Genomic DNA, 14,091 nt, shown 5'->3' on the forward strand with positions numbered 1-14,091 from the left:
TTGGCCCCGAATGCCAGTGCGGCTGCCTTGCGGCCACATCACCGGACACAGAAGGAGACAGCCTGGCCGGGACTGTGGAACCAGCCCCAATGAGCACGTGCAGTCAAAACCCTGCGATGACGTCACCGCGACGTCGGCTCCTCCAGCAAAACCCAGCCTGGTGCCGAACTTCTGAGTCTGCGGCCCATGCGGGGGCCTGGCCGGCCCTCCCCTGCTGTTCCTCTGCACTGCGCTCCCGTCACATCAGGATCATGCGGTCATGGCTCCTTCGGGCCGAAAAGAGGACAGTGACCCGGGCACCCCACGCATCCTCCCGGCACCTAGCAAATCTGCACACACAGCAGAGATCTGGACAATGTTTATTCGGTTACACCCCATTGCTGCCTGGCCCGTCGCTGGTCTTTCCTGATGCACCAGCGTTTGGTCCGTGTGATGGCCTGACCTTGGCAGGCAGATAAATGGATGCGGGCTAGAAGTCCACCTCTGCCTCACCGGAGCTGTGGGGGGGGCGATCTTGGCCAGTCATTCAGCCTTCCTCACCGCCTCCCCCATTTCCTGTACTGTGAGCTACACCATTTACTTTATACGATACAGTGATCGTAGGTGTGGGGCTTCCCCTGTTCCTGGCGGGACGGGACTGCCATTTGCTTACCGATCGCCTCCCCTCCCCAGCCCCACCCCCACCCCCACCGCTGCCCAGTGTCCCGTTCACTTCTGCAGGGCACAGACCCAACCCCAGCCCCCTCGCGTCCTACATACCTCCCGGCATTGGCCTGTCTCCGGCCACCACGCACACGCGGCCTCCGGCTGCGGCCCGGGCTCGTGGTCTCCGGCTGGGGCAGCTGGGGCTCCCTCACCAGATGAAGCGAAGGGCAACGGGGTTTGCAGTGGGGGAACAGCTGAGGTGGAGAATTCGAGCACAGCTGCTCCCGCCCCGAGCCCCTGCATTCTGGAATGCTGAGCCCCTCAGATATGCTATGCGACGGAGCACACACGTGTGCAGACACAGATCCCGCCCGCACACACACATACTTCAGCCCGTCGCACGAGCTCTGAGACCGGTTGCTGTCTCCCAGCCTTCCCGAGTAAGGTGCACGGAGGAATGGCATTTTTTTTTTTTTTTTTTTAAATTAAAAACAAATCTCTTTTGAGAATGGCGTATTTTAAGTGGCCATGGCCATTGACGAGCTCTGGGGACGACACCATCCGACAGATGGAGGAACCGCACACACGGCTGCCGCTGCCATCGGCCGGGCCACGGGCCACGGGCCGCGGAGGCGGACGAGCGAGAACAAGCGAGACGTGAGCACCTAGCAGATGTCAGGCGCCGTGCTTCACACAGCCCCCCCCCCTCAGAAGGAGCGTTTATTGTGCATATTTTGTGGATGAGAAAGCTGAGGCTTGGGGCACTTAAATAAACTGTTTCTGATCCCACGACCAGCAGAGCTGAAACTCAGGCTCAGGTTCTAATGCCAGCGCCCACCTCCTCCTCCCGGGAGGCCAGCGGGGACACAGCAAGGACACATCCACCTGAACGGGACAGCACCGACTTGTGAACTATTCTGAAGGACACGCCTCCACGTGGCTTCCCCATCCCAGGCGCATGGCCCCCATGGGAAAGGTCTGGCATTCCCCTCCCCGACCCACGGCCCTGCCACAAACAGGATGTGGAAACGGGATGCGTGGTCTCAGCTCCAGGGGACGCGGCTTGACCTGGACTTCCCAGCAATGTGCAGAGCTCATCAGCAATTCTCAGGGAATCTAATCTGTTCCAAAGGAGGGTTGGTAACCGCGCGGCCCGCGGGTTTCTAGTGCTTCCTTCTATGTCTGAGAACGAGCACGGGGAGCCCCACCTTGTCACACAGCAGGACACGCGACCCCGGACAGACAGCAGACCCCATCCGTTTTTCAGGGGCGTCCACAAGGGATGGACCCGAAGCCCTCTCCGGCCCAGTCTCCGGGACCGAGAAACTTCTTGTTGAGCAAGAGGGCGGAGGTCCCTCGGAGGAAACAACTTACCCAGAGGAGAATGCCTTACACACTTCAAGTCCCCAAGAACACCACGCATCAACTTGTATACAAACGTCCACAGCAACACTGTTCCTAATTGCCAGAAAGTCCAAACAACCCTAGGTGTCCACCAATCAGCAAGTGGATAAGTGAAATGCGGCACATTCATAGAACAAAAGGAACCCATGGGGATGAGCCGTGAGAACATTATGCTGAGTGAAACAGTCCCTTAAACCGCACGTGACTGCATTTCCACGGAACGTCCACAAGAGGCAAATCTATAGAAACAGAAACTCAGTTGGCGGGTTGTTCAGGGGTGAGAGAAGTGGAGGGCGGCTCAAGGGTGCGGGGCTTCTTCTGGAATTGACACAAATATTCCCAAATCGATTGTGGGGACAGGCACAAAACTGTAACTCCATCAAAAACCGCTGAACTGGATCTCTTCCATGGGTGAGTCGTATGGTACGTGAATTATATCTCAGTGAGCTTGTCACCAAAAATAAAACAAAATAAATGTAACCTCCCACAAAATTGCAGCTGTTCCAAGTTTTAAGGACTTTTTAAAAAACTGTAATATTTTGTGTGCAGTTCTCAATGTTGTACTTTATCTGGAGGTGATATGTGGTCATTTCTTTTTTAAGTTTTATTTATTTATTTATTTAAGTTTTATTTATTTATATGAGAGACAGAGAGAGAGAGAGAGACAGAGAGAGAGAGAATATCCCAAGCAGACTCCACACTGTCAGTGCAGAGCCCAACTTGGGCTCGATCCCACAAACTGTGAGATCAGGACCTGAGCTTAACTGACTGAGTCCCCCAGGCACCCCTGGTCTGTCATCTCTATTTAACAGAGAAGGAAAAATCTGAGGAGACTTGAACAAGATTGCAAAATGGAATTGGGGGGGGGGGCGGAGGAAGGGGAGCAGCCCTTAGATATAGATTTGGGGATTTGTGGAAGCTACTATTCTGTATACTACACGTTTTTTAAAAAAAAAATTTTTAGAGAGAGAGAGAGAACAAGTGAGCTGGGGAGAGGGATGTGGGGGGAAGAGATGGGAATGGAGACAGAGGCAGAGAGAACGAGAATCTTAATCAGGCTCCACGCTCAGCACGGAGCCCGACGAGAGGCTTGATCTCATAACCCTGGGATCACGGCCTGAGCCAAAATCAAGACTCAGCCGCTCAACCAACTGAGCCACCCAGGCGCCCCTAAAATGTTTGGACAGGTGTCTTTTAAATGTGAATATTCACCATCAGAAAGCACTTGCTTATTACATTGCTACTGGTTTAAGGAGACACTGACACATGCTGGGTAACAGGTAAGACCAAAGTACGTCTTCTGTAATTCCGGTCCTGGGGACAATCCAGTTTTAGCCCTATTTCAAAGAACTGAACAATCAATGCTTTCAATGCAAGTATTTAATGAGCACTTGCTCTGTGAAAACAACTCTTTTGGACACTGAAGAAAATTCAAAGAGGGGAAGAACGTGAGCCCTCAGCCTCCTGGAGCTCGAGATCATGCTAGGCCAGGTAGGATTCAGGAAGTACACAAAGCTAGAGCCCCCAGGCGAAGGCCTGAATTTGGACCAGACAACATAGATAACAGACAAGTTTATTGGGCACTTATTAGGTGCTGGATAGCTTATTAAGTGAGGTATATACTGTACAAATCATCCTCCTTTTACAGTTGGGGAAACTATAGACACCAAGATCCAGGTAAGAGATAGCCTGGGTTTGAACCCAGAGAGTCTGTAGTCACACGGGGTATCTTCACCCCAAGGCTGTCATGGCATTCAGACTGGATAAGGTTTTTTTGTCTCTAGCTCTGAGACCTTAGACAAGCTGATCACTCTCAAAAATGGTACATACTTCAAGGAGTCCGTGAAAAATTAAATGACAAAATACAGTAAAAGTGATTAGCACGGTGTCCAATAATAGAAATGAGCCAATGAGCGTTGTAAGCATTACAACGATGATGATACTTGTTACAATACCCTGAGACGTCAGATCTGTGCCAAATGCTACCTGATTCCAAAAGGTGGAAAGAACACGGCCAGTGAAGAGACTGAGAAGGCACTTAAAGAAAGGAGACGCTTTCAAGGAATGAGCTCCAAGCAGCCCAGGAGGCATCTGGGAGATGAGAGGCTGCGGCAAGGCTGGCGGTGGGAGGGAAGCCCCGGGCTGAGGCTGCACGGGGGCGTTCTGATCAAAGCGCAAGCACGCACAGGTCCTATTATAGGTGCCACTGGGGAGATCTCTGCATCCCCTGCCTGCTCCGTATGGCCCGATTGTACTTTAGGGAGACTAAAGATTCTACTTTAGGACACACTGTCCTAGTTCACGAAAAGAGCATTAAAGGTATTGCTTGCAGTAGTGAAGGTGAAAAAGAAGGAAACACAGGAAAAGTTACAGAAGTAGAAGCAACAGGATTTCACGATTAAAGTTTTAGAACCATGGAAGAAAAGCAACAGATAACAATGCCAAGGCTGCGTGATGTGCAGAAAAATGGTCCCAAGGACAGAAAAGGGGACGTCTGATCAAAGAGCAGGTTGTAAGAGGTGAGAAGGTAAGAAGGGAGGGAGCGAGGGGTTGTGATGTTAAGATAATGCATCTGGGGCGACAGTGACAGTAATGAGCAGGCATCCGCCAAGTCGCGGCAACACGCAGGTCACCAGACTGGGAAACGGGGCACAGGGACAGATGTGTATGTAAGGTGGGTGCCCAGAGACAAGAGGTCAAAGCCCTGAGTGGGGGCACCTGGGGACAGCTTGCAGGTTGGATAAAAATCCCTTGGGGAACTCCAATGGTAAGGGATGGGCAGAAAAAAGGGAACCACCAAGACTGGGCATCAAGTGAGGACAAACTAGAACCCATAACGCCACAGACCCCAAGGGCGAAAGTACACGCAGACCCCACGGGAAAGGCAGCAGTGCCGAACCCGGCAAGGATCTGCGAGTGGGGAGGGGCTCCTGGGTTGGTTACTGCTGCAGCACTGACCTCAGATGGCATTTCGGGAAAAGGAGGAGTCGGGCTCCCGGGCAAAGTTCAGTAACCGGGGAAGAAGTCAAATTACGGTTTGCGAGAATGGCGAGAAGCCTTCTACGGGATGGAAAAGAAGAACGAAGCACGTTTGTGACACTCACCCACTTGCTCATCGATCCGACGTCACTCAAAGTCTTTTATGTGAAAGACCCAGGGGTGGGAGTGGGAGGTGGCCCCCCTCCACCGACACACACACGTACACGTGCACCTGTAACCAAGGTCCACTGCCACGGGAGCAGGGGAGCGCGGGGTTCCAGAGCCCAGCGGCAGGACACTGTACCCCAACCCTGTGAATTAGGGAAGACTTCTGGCAGGAGACCAGAGCTCGATTTCTAAGTGTGGTAGGATCTGCCCAGAGAAGGAGGGTTGGGGGGCTGCTCAGAGAGTCGGGGATGGGGCACCCCACCGGAAGGAGCAGCCATCTGGGAGGCTCGGCATGCCGTGGGAGCACATGGCCAGTCTGAGCAATCCGGGGAGCTTCACCCCACCTGGAGAGCAGGCGGGACGATGAGGGAGGTGAACAGGCGGGCAGAGGCAGGTTGTGAGGGAGAAAAAGGCACAACGAGAGATGCGAGCAATCCATGGTGGCAGGAGAGAGAGAAGCAACCAGAACACAAGGATCACAAGCAGGGCTTCTTCTCTGAGGGCAAAGGGTTAAAGGAGGAGGCTTTTGGGGCGCCTGGGTGGCTCAGTTGGTTGGACGTCCGACTTCGGCTCAGGTCATGATCTCGCGGTCTGTGAGTTCGAGCCCCGCATCGGGCTCTGGGCTGACGGCTCAGAGCCTGGAGCCTGTTTCGGATTCTGTGTCTCCCTCTCTCTCTGACCTTCCCCTGTTCATGCTCTTGTCTCTCTCTGTCTCAAAAATGAATAAATGTTAAAAAAAAAAAAATTTTAAAAAAAAAAACCCAGGCGGCGCCGGGGGGGGGGGGGGGGAGGAAACTTGACGCCCTGTCAGAAGAGTAATCAGCTAGCCAGATGAAACAAATCCGAGAGGGAAGCGGTGTCCAAACGGAGTAAATGCTTGCATAGCACATTTATAAACCAGATGCCATCCATTTCATTCGAGCACACAACACCGCTCCCTCCCACCGCGCCTTCCTTTGATTTATCTTCCTCTTCCATCGTGCGATATATTTTTGGGCTTTTTCACCACGAAACAGTTCAAGTGTAGCCATAGGTAATGAAAGAAAGTGAAACTAAATCAGTGAGTTTTCAACTCTGGTGAAAGACTTAGTAGAAAAGAGCTGATAAACATTGGCGAAGGTGAAGTTTTGAGATTTACTTTGGACCTTCCTGCCTCTGTAAATAAATAACTGAGACAGCTTATATGTGAATGAGAGTAAACTTGTCTCTCCTTCCAAGAGGACCACAGGACTGCGGGTTTTAGCTGCTGCTATTTACATAAAGCCAATGAACTCAATGTGCCCCTGACCTCTCTATCTGCATAAGCAATGCAATTGTAAGTATTTTGGAATCGTAGCGTGAGGGTTAGGAGCATGGGCTCTCAAATGGGATAAAATCCAGGCTGTGTCACTTCGTTAGCTGTGTATCCTTGAGCAGCTTATTAACCTCTCTGCGCCGCAGTTTCTGCCTTTGGCAATAGGAATAATATCAGAGCAAACCTCACAGGGTTGTTGTATTAAATAAGTCAATGTTAAGTGTTTAGGTCAGTTCCTGGCCCATGCACCAACACTCAACGAACATTACCTGCTATTTCCTATTTTTTCTTTTCCAACTTGCAGAACCAACCCTGTAAAGACTACTTCCAATCTAGATACACACCTAGAAATAACCAGATGGGCTCCCCTACAGTTGGCTTCCTTGAAAGTAATGAATCCAAATCATCCAGATACACAGCTTATTTATTAGCCATCTAGCTAATTTGCAGATTCCTGTTTCAGATGTATACACACACAAATAAAAGACTAAATTATTGTGGAAAATACTGCTAGCTTTCTACCCAATGTCTAGTCTCCCTCCTTCCTTAAGACACTCATTTTGTTCAGGACAGTAAGACAGTCAGCAAAAAACACGCATGTCGGGGCACCTGGGTGGCTCAGTGGGTTAAGCGTCTGACTTCGGCCCAGGTCATAATCTCACAGTTTGTGGGTTTCAGCCTTGCATCGGACTCTATGCTGATGGCTCAGAGCCTGGAGCCTGCTTTGGATTCTGTGTCTCCCTCTCAATCTGCCTCTCCCCTGCTCGTGCTCTGTCTCCAATCAATCAATCAATCAAATGTAAAAACAAAACAAAACACGCACATCCCCAAACTCTCCTATGGCAATGGTCGCCACGTGTCCCAATTTTGGGCTTACTTTCTTTGCTTTATTTTTCTCCGTTGCAGAGTCTAAAGCATACAAATGATTTACTCCAGCTCCCTACATGCAGCTCATGTCAGCTCATCACATATCCTAGAGCCCCAAACAGGGTCCTGCACACAAAGCCGGTGCCCAGTGAACAGCTGCTGCATGAAGAAACGAGTGACACAAACTGGAATGTGTGGGACAGGGTTTCTAGGAAAGCTTTTTAAAGGGTACGCCTGTGGCTTTTTGCCCTTTTACCTTCTTCACCCCGTTTCTCCTTCCCACCTGGGAGATGGCAGTAGCCACTATAAAACCAGGAGACTGACAAAAAGAACAAACAATATAATCTGGCTACCGGAAGGCTCAGCTGAGCCACAGCACAGCCCTAGACACCCCCCCTTGGAACGAGGATATATCAAATGAACACTGTATTATTTTTCATGCTGCTTTATGTCATGTTTTCTGTTATTTGTAGCTAAATGCATCCCCAATACGGTTATAAAGAATGTTCCCAGCAAAAAACTCTTTCTCGCTAGATATTCTTAAGATTAACTGGCGAGTACCAAAAAATGTAACTAATGTTCAAGCTTGTTAGCCAGTTGACACAAATCTAAGATCGGCGTAATAAAACAGATAGTCTCATCAATAGGCAGTGTAAATGGATATAAATAGAAGAGGTTCAAATGAAAACTCCCTTGGCCTTTTTTATATTTTCAGTGAAAGCATACAGAGAGACCAGATAGATTGTAGGAAAATAAGGATGAATGAAGCCTTTGTCAAACTGGTGGGGGCAGGTCTGTTCTATGTATGTATGTACGTATGTATGTTTCTTCCTGTCTGCCTGTACATCTATCTATCCATCCATCCATCCATCCATCCATCCATCCATCATGCAGGTCTCACACACCTACAGGCCAAATACAGCCTTAGCAGCCCCATTGGGCAGTGTCTCCAGGTGAAGTGATGTCAGGTATATTCCCACCCTCTTTGTTCTCTTCTGGTTAGAGCTGTATTCCTGGAACTCGAGATTGTAAACCCTGGTAAATGATAAATACCACTTCTCGAGGTGACTTTTTTAGAAATCAGGTATTTGCATTATAATGGACACCCGATACCTTCCTTAGCTCAGGTTTTAACTGGGGGAGAAAGCTGTGCTGAGGGTCTGGACAGCGGGGGAGCCACAAGGGCCAATCACTGGACAGTGAGAGCCACAAGGGTCAATCACCGGCCCCCCGGCCCCCCATCCTGTCATCAAGGCCTCTGCTTCAAGGGTGGGCTGCTGTAGAATCTGCCCACTTTTGTCTACTGAGTTCTCCTGCCTTTTGAATACAAAGCAGAAGAAATGTTCTGCCCATAAAACAAGACTGCTGACTCAGAATGATATTTGGGTTGGCAGCTACTTTGTGGACATTTAACCAGACACAACCAACTGGTTTCCAGGTCATCCTCCGGGGCTTACAAGCATCATTTGTATCTGAAGAATGGCACATTTTCAAGTACAAAAATACAAATAATTCAATAGAAACAAAAGTACCCAGATTATAATTTGAGCTAGAGTGTCCATCTTATTAGAAAACAAACACCTTTTGGAGGGTTTAATCCAAGATAATGAGCAACTTAAGAATAAGTATCATCAGGGGCGCCTGGGTGGCGCAGTCGGTGAAGCGTCCGACTTCAGCCAGGTCACGATCTCGCGGTCCGTGAGTTCGAGCCCCGCGTCGGGCTCTGGGCTGATGGCTCGGAGCCTGGAGCCTGTTTCCGATTCTGTGTCTCCCTCTCTCTCTGCCCCTCCCCCGTTCATGCTCTGTCTCTCTCTGTCCCAAAAATAAATAAACGTTGAAAGAATAAGTATCATCATTTCTATTTTAGTTTTATTTATTTATTTTGAGAGAGAACATGAGTGTACAAGTGGGGGAGGGGCAGAGGGCGAGATTCCCAGGCAAGTTCCGGGCCGTCAATTGCCGAGCGCGACATGGGGCTCAATCCCAAACTGTGAGATCGTGGCCTGAGCCAAAATCACGAGTCGGATGCTCAACTGACTGAGTCACCCAGGCACCCCAAGTATCATCGTTTTGTAAACATCACCATAAAAACTGATTCAGGCAACAATCATTGAGAGAATCTAAAACCATCAGGTAAAAGTCTGATGAGGAGCAAGACATTTACGAGGTCTCAGATTATCTCCCCACAAAGTATTTACCAACTGCAAAGGGAAAGTTCTAACTTCTCAGAAGAAACTTGATGGACATCACCTTCATAAAATAATCAAAATTAGTATCACCAACAATGGGACGAAGTGACGTCATGATGTAGTGAACTGAAAAGAATGTAACATCAAAAATGCACTACCCGAACCCTAAAACGGAGCGCAGATGGAGGAATATTTCACAAAACAACTAGCCTACCCTCTTAAAAGACCCCATCAATATCATAAAAGACAAAGAAAGGCCAAGAAATGCTTTCAGATTAAATATGACCAGAAAGAGGACATGCAAATGTGAGGAGTAATTTTTTTAAGTGTTGGATTGATGAGAAAGTGCTATAAAGAAACGCTACTGGGGCAATTAGAGAAACTGGAACATGAACTGTGTATTAAGCAAATCACTATTGGGGCGCCTGGGTGGCTCAGTGGTTGAGCATCTGACTTCAGCTCAGGTCATGATCTCATGGTTTGCGAGTTCAAGCCCCGCGTCGGGCTCTGTGCTGACAGCTCAGAGCCTGGAGCCTGCCTGTTTCAGATTCTGTGTCTCCCTCTCTCTCTGCCCCTCCCCTGCTTGCACTCTGTCTCTGTCTCAAAAATAACTAAACATTAAAAAGGAAGAAAATTGTTTTTAAAATCCTTCTCTATGGGACTGTAGTCTGAGTTCTGTGAGAATGGCCTTGTCCTTAGGAGATAAATGCTGACGTATCGAGGAGAGGAGTGAGGGTCACAGAATTTTTAACTTACCCTCAAATAGTTCTGAAATTACGGTATTATGTAAGTGTGTGTGTGTGTGTGTGTGTGTGTGTGTGTGTGTGTGTGTGTAGGAGGGAGAAATAGAGCATGCAACCCAGTAAATCTAAATAAAAGTTATATGGAAGTTCATTGTACAATTCCTACGACTTTTCTGGAAGTTTAAAAGTTTTCAAAAGTTCTTTAAAGGAAGAAAAAAAGGGTACCAGAGTTTCCAAAAAATGTTAATAAGGAAATCTAGGACAAAATGGATTAAAACTCCCAAGTTACTTAGAAACACTTCAGTTTAGGTAAAACATTTAAAAGAACAGAAGCAAAATGGCGGTCGTACAGATGGAGAGGCTGAGGCTGTCAACAGTGCTGTGTGCTGTGTGTTCGAAATGTTTCGTTAACCTCAGAGAAGGCTGAGAGTCTCTTTCTTGGCCACAAAGCCATGTCGCATTTTACCAAGTGAAGGATATAAACACGGAAAGAATGACTACCCATAATTGAGGGGAAGAATATCCAGCCTAACTTAAGATTGGTACAAATCTGGTGAGTCACTTCCTCTTAGGAGGAAAGGCAAACACGTCTTGTTTCCTGAAGGACTCAGATTCTGAACGAACACCTGAGTTCTCGGCCTGAATCATGCCAAATAGGTAGCGAAGGAAGTCAGAAGAACCTCCAGTCCATTAACTCCGCGCTGCTGCCCACACTCAACTTCATCTATAGCCATGGTATGTCCAATTTCCAAATCAATGTCAACCCAAATCCCCAAGCTACTTCAGCCTCCACGCTAAGGTGCTAGGGGGTTACATGCAACTAAAGCCAAGGAGATTCGAGTTAATTGCACATTGATCGTCTAACCTTGAGTGGAGAGTGGCCTTGGTTTGCTTTTTGCTCGTCACCCCAATGTTCCTCAGTCCTGACTGAACCAAATCTGCTTCGCCTCTCGAGAACCGAAGCGTTGGCAACACAGCCTTCCCCCCCTTGAAGCTGCCTCTGGCCAGCAGCACACACGTGGACGGATTAGGCGGAGCTGTGCTGTAAAGCACACACACGCTCTCCCGATGTGTGCTTTTCATTCCAGAAATACTTTATTCCTAAACCACTTCTATGCTTCTCTTGGCACAAAACCGTGTAAGTGGCTCTGTGCCAAAGGAAGTGTCTGTATAAAGCTGAGCACTTTCTTAAAATTTCTTTACCTCAGAAGATCACAAATGGAACATTCTAGTGTAATTATGATGGAATAAAGAGGAAAAAGGAAAGGTTATAGGAAACAAAACAAAACAACAAAAAACCCATTTGCTTTGTTTTGGTTTTTTTAAGGTGCCTAAAAGAAATACTGGCAATACGAAATATAGCATAGAATTATCTTCCAGGAGACTAAAAATTACAGGGTCCAAGTCAGGACAAGGAGGTAAAAATATTGCCTTCAACAGGAAAGAAAAGTGAGCCTTTGTCATCTTTGGTCACAGGCATTTATTTTTGTTTTAAGGTCACCCACCAAAGCAAGGTGCAGAGAGGGGTTTTCCAGTCATTGTTTTATTCTGGAATATATTGGGTTTTTTTTTGTACCGTGCTTCTTTAGGACTTTCCTCCTCTATCAGAAACGAGTATAAAAGAAGAAAACCCACGTTGGTGGACCTAGCTGTCCTTTTCCTTCCTCTATGCTTGTTTCCAGGTATTTTTTTAGGGTTCACTCACAAGAAGCAGTGTGAAACCAGTAACTCTTTGCAGAGTCATTAGGCATCATCGACTAAATTACACAACACACTCTTACCCACCTACACACACACACACACACACACACACACACACACACACACACCATGCAAGGAAAATGACATCATGCTCCATAGCACATACACAACACAGTCGTCCACTTGACTCCCACCAGGATGGACCTCAGAGGCACCTTCTTCCAAATTCCGATCCCGGGCAGGAGGGAAACTTACTTTCTCTCCACTTCTGGTGTTGACACGGCGCTACAGAAGCCAAGCGACTCCTAGGAGAAAAGAGGCACAGCGTGAGCACAGCCAGAGCGGCAGGCTTCATCTGATTTGTACAGAATATCACTTAAAAAAAAAAAAAAGGCAGAAGCAAAAATAGACGATTAAAGTCATTGTGCTTACTTCGATCTGGGACCGCAGCTGAAGTGACGTGGGGCTGGCATCGGGTTTCTCCTAAAAGAGAAACAGATGCTGCTTTAATGAGGCTTCCAAACGTGGCACACACCAGAGAGACAAATCGATGTGTAAGAAGAGATGGGAGCATTTGGGAAATGCTAGGGTGCGGTGGGGGGGGGGGGGGGGGAGATGGTGGAGGGAAACAGATTTTCTGGGAAAACTAAAGCGTTTTGAAAATGAGAACTTTAGAGTCTTAAAATTGAACTGTTTTCCAAACTTCACCGCTTGACTCCACTGGCAGTTTTAATGCAGAAGAAACCAGCACAGTCTAACTGAAGGGCACCGACAGTTACTGGGCAAATCGTTCTCTCGATGTGATTAGACCATCACTGGGACACAATTTACTGAGATCCATTTGTGTTCGGTTTCTTTTTCAGTAATATCGGAGTTGCGGTCCGATGTTAAAATGCTGAATGTGTTCAGAGTATTTCATGACGTCAGGCTGGTTGAAAGTGTCTTTACGAAGGTGGAAAGCTAACCTGGTATGATCATGGAGCCCTAGAAATCACCGTGCTCCTATAATACAAATGAGTTGGCCTAGCTGGAAATTCAAAAAAACAACTCTCAGTATCCAGTTAACAGATGAAATAAATGCATGATGTCATCAAAAATCATCAAATCATAAAAAAAAGGAATTGAACCATTTTAGAGCTAAAACCATTTTATAGTTAAAATTTCCATTTCCTGGGGCGCCTGGGTGGCTCAGTCAACCGTCCGACTCTTGATTTGGGCTCAGGTTATGATCCCAGGGTCATGGGATTGAGCCCTGAGTAGTGCTCACCACTGAGCGCGCATAGAGCTTGCCTGCGATTCTCTCTCCCTCTGCTCCTCCCCCTCCCCTGTCCTCCTGTCTCTAAAATAGAAGAAAAAAGAAACACCTCCATTTCCCCTTTGGATAGGAAAAAAAAAGAGGTAAACCTATCACCTGTGACAAAAATAATATATTGAAATAAGCATTGGCAGCAAAATAGGAAAACCACACTATTAGAAGTGTTAGAACGTACTATGGGAAAATACGAGCTGTACTAGGAAGCACAGCACAGAGCACCACATCGATATTTTTCACAAATACAGAATAATTCTAAATCTAAACAGGTGCTAAAGTACACGTCCTCATCAAAGTATGGTTCACAGTCCAGAGTGGTCCCCAGCTGATCAAGTCATAAGCAGGACAATAGGCAGTTTTAGAGGAAGAGCGTAATATCACTAATGAGGTTGAAAGACCGGGTTAATTATGAGTTTTCCAATAATCCTATTGTGTTCTTAATAATTGTTATAATCTTCAGGATCGCACATGTACCGTATGAAAATTATTCTGTTAGTCTCGGCTGACATTCAGGATACGGGAACAGGATCATCTCAAATTAGGAATTGTCACTGCATCTAAATGTTCAATTTATTGAAGTTACCTATTTCATTACTAGCATGATTATAAAAATAGGCCAATATGTCAAAAACTTAGCAATGAAATAAGTAAAACTCAGAGTACATTTATAAATGTGACTAAGTAACAGGAATCCAGTACATAGATCGACTATAAAATGAATGTGCTGAGGTGAAAAATCTGAGAACAGGATGGTTTGGGACGAGTTGATCAAAAGAGAAAAGTACTTTA

General features: G+C 47.3%; 1 protein-coding gene across 8 annotated transcripts in view; it reads right to left on the minus strand.

The window, feature by feature from the left end:
- Positions 1-14,091, minus strand: part of SASH1 (SAM and SH3 domain containing 1) — a 340,008-nt gene that overhangs the window by 98,676 nt on the left and 227,241 nt on the right. For 5 of the 8 annotated variants that reach the window (XM_040448607.1, XM_040448608.1, XM_040448606.1 and 2 more), the window contains exons 3-4: positions 12,423-12,473; positions 12,246-12,295 (exon numbers count right to left, since the gene is read on the minus strand). The exons of the other annotated variants lie outside the window; for them this stretch is intronic. In XM_040448607.1, coding sequence (XP_040304541.1) covers positions 12,246-12,295; positions 12,423-12,473 — 101 coding nt within the window. The remainder of the gene's footprint in view (positions 1-12,245; positions 12,296-12,422; positions 12,474-14,091) is intronic. 8 annotated transcript variants of the gene reach the window in all.

The sequence above is a fragment of the Herpailurus yagouaroundi genome, unplaced genomic scaffold, assembly GCF_014898765.1.
Source record: "Herpailurus yagouaroundi ecotype Mexico unplaced genomic scaffold, PumYag 198, whole genome shotgun sequence".
NCBI lineage: Eukaryota > Metazoa > Chordata > Mammalia > Carnivora > Felidae > Herpailurus > Herpailurus yagouaroundi.